The sequence below is a fragment of the Falco peregrinus genome, chromosome 19 (assembly GCF_023634155.1).
Source record: "Falco peregrinus isolate bFalPer1 chromosome 19, bFalPer1.pri, whole genome shotgun sequence".
In the NCBI taxonomy this organism is placed as follows: Eukaryota; Metazoa; Chordata; class Aves; order Falconiformes; family Falconidae; genus Falco; species Falco peregrinus.
In genome coordinates this window covers 1,288,154-1,294,851 of record NC_073740.1, presented here as the reverse complement: position 1 = coordinate 1,294,851, position 6,698 = coordinate 1,288,154, and the positions used below count along the sequence as shown (strand labels likewise).

At 49.2% G+C, this 6,698-nt stretch overlaps 1 protein-coding gene across 1 annotated transcript; it reads right to left on the bottom strand.

Annotated features, from left to right (window-relative positions):
- Positions 1-348: 348 nt before the first annotated feature.
- On the bottom strand, positions 349-5,709 carry LOC101917727 (keratin, type II cytoskeletal 4-like). The gene is made up of 9 exons (XM_027780618.2): positions 5,248-5,709; positions 4,297-4,511; positions 3,915-3,975; positions 3,162-3,257; positions 2,408-2,572; positions 2,196-2,321; positions 1,730-1,950; positions 1,389-1,417; positions 349-827 (listed from the first exon to the last, which is right to left on the bottom strand). The coding sequence occupies exons 1-9, from the start codon at positions 5,707-5,709 to the stop codon at positions 349-351; spliced, it is 1,854 nt and encodes a 617-aa protein (XP_027636419.1).
- Positions 5,710-6,698: the final 989 nt, after the last annotated feature.

The following is a 6,698-nucleotide window of genomic DNA, read 5'->3' as shown; positions in this document are numbered from 1 at the left end:
GAGAACTTTGTTAATGAATCTGCTTGTTATGGGAAAAGGCAGAGAGAGGAGTCAATGCAACAAGCAAACCCTTAAAGCTGTGATAATATAGACAGGATAAATTCAGAGAAATAACACTGTGCTGAGCACCTGCTGGAGAAGCTTGCTAGATGTGGCCTTGGGGTGGGGGGCTCTGAAAACGTGACTTGGTGGGGTAAATATCTGATGCTAATACGGGTGGGAATGGACAAACGTTGCTACTAGAGGGCAGAGAAACTATCCCGCATCGTCTCAGTGGTAGGAACCGCGCGTCCCGGCGTCGCTCTCCGACGGTGCTGGCTGTGCCACCTCCCCAGCCGATGGATGGCCCTACGGAACAACGCACGGGTCTCTGACAACCCCATAGTTCCCCACCACGCCGTTGTTGCACCCCACAACTTCAGGGCTGTTCGCCACGACGACGGGAGGGCCCCCCAGCTGCCTGATGACGCAGCCTTGGTTTCCGAAGCTGACCACCCCCCCAGCCTGGCAAGCCCCCATCCTGGCATTCAAGCCCCCGTTCCCCGTGCTGATGACGGTACGGGCTGGGTACCCCCCACTCCGGGAGCTGAATCCCCCATTTTTGCAGTTGACACCTCCAGCTTGACAATACACCTCTGGGACACACTGCTTGGCCACCGAGCTAATGACTCTCTTGGGGTGGATCCCAGCGCTGCGGGAGCTGAATCCTCCATTCTGGGAGCTGTGTCGTCCGGAGCGTCTCCCCAGGGAGCTGTAGCCAAATGCAGCCCCGTTCGCAGCCAGCATCCCGCAGTCATCGGGGATATTGTAGCCGCTGCTGACCACAGCTGCAAGACAGCCCGCAGGATTAATTATTTAGAGGGGAAAGCTGAAGACTCTCACAAGTCAAGCTGTTTCATGAGTGACAGAAGCAACCAAACCTGATTTCCTCTAGATTTGTCCAACGTATCTGAGCCCCTGCTCCTTCCAACTCCTCCCCCATGTCCCAGCACATCCCCTCGCAGATCCTCCCAGTTCCCACGTTGCTCATCTGGCTGGTGGCATACGCTTTTTCCCAGGTTCAATGCACAGCGGTGCATTGCCTCGCGGGTCCACCAGGACAGCTCACTGTTGCCTCCAAGAGTAGAAAAAGGTCATGAATTTGACCTTCACCCCTCCATCCAATAGATGTTGGGGTTTTTTGTGGGTGTTGGGGTTTTTTTGTTTGTTTGTGTTTTTTTTTTAATTCAGAGGTATTTGAGATTTCTGGGACTAAATGTTCAACATCAGCCCAGGCTGAAATGGAAAAGGGAGGCAAAGGGAGCTGGGGCAGACGGGTAATGCTACTCCATAAACTGCATTTCCTAAAATGAGAAACCCTCATGGCTGAAAACCTTCAGGTTACTTACACACGCTCACCGGGTTCCCCACACATATCCTGTTAGAGGAGAGAAAAGAAGCACACGTTATCTTATTAACCACTTGCATGCACATCCAGAAATCTGACATTACTCATAAATTCCAGCCATACATCCAGCCCACTTAATCCCGTGTTGTAACACGTCTGACCATCCCTAGGACAGGAACTGTTTTTGCTGGCACAAGGGTGGCCTGTATGGCCTCCAGCCATCTCTCCAGCCCCAGTTTCTGTGAGCCTGGGAGATCCTAGAGCTGCAAAATCCACTCAGGAGCTTTAATCATTGTGGCCTCTGATATACGGGAAAAAAGGGACAAGGTCTCCATCACCCACCTGCTCTCTTCACCCTCCAGTAGAGTCTTATACGTTGCAATCTCAATGTCCAGGGCCAGCTTGACATTCAACAGCTCCTGGTAATCCCGCAGCATGCAAGCCAGCTCATCCTTGGCCTTCTGGAGGGCATTCTGCAGCTCAACATGCTTCTCCCGGGCATCTTTGAGGGCACAATCCCCACGCTGCTCAACATCACAAATGGAGGTTTGCAGGCAGGATACCTGTCAGAGGGGAGGATAACACTGCAGGTGTCTCCAAGGCTTGGTTTCCTAATTTCTGGACTTTGAGTTTGGATTAATCCACCAGCATCCCTTCTCTTTATCCACCTTTCAACTACACACTTTCCAACTACAGCCTAGAGCAGGTCTTACATCTACCAAAGGCCAACACATTATCCTTCCCCGTATCTGAGCTGTCCTCCAAGACATTGCTCTTTCTGGAAACATCACCTCTGGGCCTCTCCTACCTGCTTCTTCACGTTCTCCAGTTCACACTGCAGCTTCTGTATCATCCGGGTAAGCTCTGAAATCTCACACTTGTTGCTCTGCAGATCATCGCAATACTTGCCTCTCTTATCCTGCAGCTCCTGAAACTGGAACCAAGACACAAGACAATCATCATTTTTGACCTGCAGCCTGTTAAGTTGCCAGGCAGACCCCCAGGTGGCTTCCTACTCACCCTGGTTTGGTAGAAAGCATCGACTTCTTCTTTGCTCTTCTGAGCTATTTCTTGGTACCAGCATTCAACGTTCTTGATGATGCTTTCCATGTCCAGGTCTCGGTTGTTGTCCATTTTCACGATGACCGAAGTGTCACATAGCTGGCGATCTACCTGAGCTCGTTCCTACAGGTTGGGGAATGGCTTAGTCAGCTGTTAGCAATTCTCAGGCTTTGTAGTGAAGGAAGGGCTGGGACAGAGCCACGTTGCTCCGCTGATGGATGTAACGAGTCAAGAAATGTCCCTCAGGTTGGCTCAGCAGAAAATCCTCCCTGCTAGATGAGTTGCCACATGTCAGCTGCTGACCTACATGCTGACCTGCAGCAATTCTGTCCACATCAAGGGCAAGGAATCCGAGTGACTTAACCCTTGGTATCCTGTCATCTTCAGCATGTTAATGACAGGATTAAGCTGGGAGTTTCTTTAGCTCTAATCAGACAACTGCAATCCGGAGTAACTAGACAGTCACATCTGTTTTCTTAGGGGTAGAGTTAGGACACGGCCAATTCGTACCTTGAGCTGCGTTAAGAAAGGGGGAACCACCCTATTTCCATCATAATTGTGTTAATATTAAATCAGCCTTGTACCTTCATTCTCAAGTGTTCAGGGCTTGGGATGAGACATGTCCAAGGGGGGTTTCAAGCTGTAGAAGTTTGGAGCACCTGAAGGATGAGCCAGCCCCACCAAACTCCCGGGACGGACCAGAGAAACTCACCTCCTCAAACACACATTTCAGCAGCTCCAGCTGCCGCCTTAATAGATCCACCTTCACCTCCAGCTCTTCCTTGTTCAAAAAGATACAGTCTGCATCCTGAAAGAGAAGAGACACGTTCCAGCCCAATCTGGCTGAAAATGTTGGAGAAACACACGGAAGGCAGAGGCAGCACCAATAAAACAGAGACATGTTTCAACAATATTTCATGAGCAGGAAGGTGTGAGACGGTGAGTCAAGATGCCCCAGTGTCTCCTAAAGGACAACAAAACCATTCCAATGTGACTTACAGGGATTAGTTTGTTTATTACTTAAGACCTAGCTACAAACTCAGAATAGACTAATGAGTATTTAAACATGATTTTTTTAATATTGTTCAAATGACTTCTGCTTTTCTGATGTCCAAGTAGAAAGGATGTGAAGAGACAGTCAGAAAATAACCAGCGTCTTAGACACCAGGTATTCCAGCGTGACCTCTCCCACTCTGTCTCCCTTCCACAAACACACCCTCCCATTGCACTTCCAGAATGCGCTTGGGGTAACAAAACTGTTGCTGTAGTGCTGGTGATGTAAGCTTTGAGGGTACATTATTTTCACTGCTAGCACTTGCCTCTTTTTCTGACCCCGTGCCTCCCTCGTCCTGCTCCCTGTGACACTCCTGCCAGGCGTTTGCTAATAACGCACTGTTCCGGCCAAGCTGTACAGCAAATAAACCTGTTATAGGTACAATGGTTCCTGTATATTTTAACTTCTCACCTTTTTGAGTGCCACAAACTCATTCTCCACAGTCGTACGCCTGTTGATTTCTTCTTCGTATCTGTTGGAGAAGGCGAAGAAAAGGGCTGAGGCAAGCAATGCCAGACCAGATGCACAGACACCAACCACCAGGCATAAATACCAGCCTCCGCTCGCTCAGAGGCTGCCATCAGGCACTGTAAGATCAGCGTCCAAACATTAAACCATCCCAAGATCAGAAGGTTCCTCATCAACAACATTAACAATGCAAAGAGTCTGCAAGTGAGACAGAAGAATGTGACATCCCCAAGGGGGATGTGCCACATGTCTGGGAGATGTTGCCTGAGATGAACCGGGGGAGAAGGGAAATACCAACAGTTAGAGGAGACCTGAGGGTCCTTACTTGCACTTGAACTCCTCCACCAGCTGGCTCGTGGCACATTCTTCGCTGCCCAGTTTTTGCTTCTCACACAACAAGCAGTCCAGGCGCTTCCGCAGGTCGCAGATGTAATTCTCAAAGTACAGTTCCAGGTTTTTCCCTTTCTTCGGTAGGACGTATTGCTGCAGGAGGCCCCACTTGGTCTCCAGCACTTTGTTCTGCTGCTCCAGGAATCGGACCTGCAGGGCAAAAATTAGAAATTCTTCACAAAGAGATTAATGCAAAAACTCGACACCTCATTTAACTGTCTCCCCATACTGTGAGACGGCAGGTGCAAGAATGGGATTTTCGGGGAGTGAGAGCTGATGTGCCATGGTGACCATAAAATTATTTAGAAATCTAGAAGGCACCTGTCTACATCTGCCTTTCTCACCAATGAATAGAAATAAAGCTCCTCTGGATGGTGCCTCTGATGTATTTTAGGAGGAAATCGAGTCCCCAAAGGGTGGAACCTCTCCATCTCTGCTTTTTCTACAAAAGGATTCTAAGGTGACAGCTCAGGCTTAGACATTTAACATTTAGGTGCCTGAATCAAGATTGAGCTCCTTTGCCTTTGGGAATGTTTTTCGAACATTCTATATTAAAAGACAAAGGGAGAAAAAGGTTCTAATACAGGACAGGCAGATGAGCCCATCAGGGCTGTAACTTCTAGCTGAGCTGGAGCAAGGTTGTGACGAGCAATCCAGCCTGGAGCTGAGGCCATACAGAGAGGAGACACCTCCAAGAAAGCCCAGTGCTGCCATGGCCACAACACAAATGCCACCGAACACAGAAGGTCTCGCCCTGAACCCTCGTGGCTTTGCAGGAGTCTGGACCCAGCCCAGTGATGCAGGAGCTCAATCAGGGTTCTGGAGGAGGCTGGTTGTGTTTTATTTTTCTCAGAGAAGTGCACGTACAGCGTGGGTTTGCACTCACCTTGTCAATGAAGCAGGCAAACTGGGTGTTGAGGGTCTTGATCTGTTCCTTCTCCTGACAGCGTATTTCATGTTCCAGCGGGTCGACCCCAACACAGAGGGGCTTCAGGAGCCGTTCGTCAATGCAGATACCCTGGATGCCATCAGCCTTGCGATCGGGGTACCCTCTCACGATGCTATATCCCCTGGGACCACAAAGGCCAACCCTTCCTCCGACACCACTGTAGCCTGCGCCACCTCCGAAGCCGAACTCTCCAAAACATCCCGTACCGCAGACCCCGTTCACGTAGGAAATTCTCCTGTTTGCACCCAGGTTGCAGACGCTCCTGCTGCTGTAGGCACCAGCTCCACACCGGGCAGGCTGGCAGGCGGAGGCAGCGTAGCTTCGACCACAAATCTCGGAGGCGGAACTGAAGCCTCTTCGTCCCAGGACGGATCTCACCGTCGGCGCCTGTCTGCTCATCGTGGCTTATTTGAAGGTGGAATATGAACGTTTAGGGGAAGCTCTTCGGCAGGAGAGGAACAGAGATCCCGCTGAAGTCACAGTGATGCTACCCCTTTATATATATTTGGGAAGCTGGCCTTGATAGGATCAGGACGTTAATTTAAAGTGCTCAAGGGTTTGGTTTGCCTGGCAGCAATAAATGCTCCTCAAAATGCAAAACAGCCCAGCAAATACTAACTACTGAGGAAATAAAAAGGAATCTAAAAGTGCTCTGTTTGCAAGTTGGCTTAGAATATATTACGGTTTGAAGTGTTCCCCTAACTTACGCTAATTATAGTTTAGCAAACATTTTTGAAGAAACTCTTTGTGATTTGTTTGCAGTGTGTCGTTTGGGGTTTTGTGTCTCATGGGGTTTTGTGTACCATGGCGTGTTTTGCAGGCTTGCACTTTGTGGGGGTAAATTTCACAATCTTTGGGTGCGGAAAAGTAACAAGAAGAAAAAAAAAAGTCAACCATGGAAAAACACCATAGAAGTTGTGTTGTGATGGACGGATCATTTCTGTTCCTGAAACACCAGCAGATTCACTGAGTTATAGGTCTGGATTCACATGCAAGGACCCGAAATGCTCCCCCAAAAAACATTCCCATGCAGTATTTCACGCTGACCTTCTCTTCCCACCATGAAACACCACCAAAACGGAGCAGGTTGCACCCAGAACTGGGCCATATTTCAGTTTGCTTACCAGGTCTATGTTCTGTGCAGTCAGTGACATTTTCACTGCAGACTCTTGGCCTGAAGACCATTTGACACAAGCAAACCTTTGGCCCACACTATACTGGACCTTCTACCAAGCTGGATGTCAGAGACCTTTCTGATTCATCTTCTGGTAGTCTCTACAGGGAACAAAAAAGGAACAGCAGTAGCGCATTTCAACCTGATGAGATCCACCTCATTCAAGAAGTGACGGCTGAAAGTTGGGTGACTTTGCCAGACACGTCCTTGACAC

Bases quoted from the DNA above. Each gene is read 5' to 3' on its own strand.
- LOC101917727 (XM_027780618.2), bottom strand. From the start codon at position 5,709: ATGAGCAGACAGGCGCCGACGGTGAGATCCGTCCTGGGACGAAGAGGC. The intron at 3,976-4,296 runs GTAAGGACCCTC...CTTCTCCAACAG, and splicing joins GTGGAGGAGTTCAAGTGCAA to ATACGAAGAAGAAATCAACA. The intron at 828-1,388 runs GTAAGTAACCTG...GCTGTCTTGCAG, and splicing joins GGGGAACCCGGTGAGCGTGT to CTGTGGTCAGCAGCGGCTAC.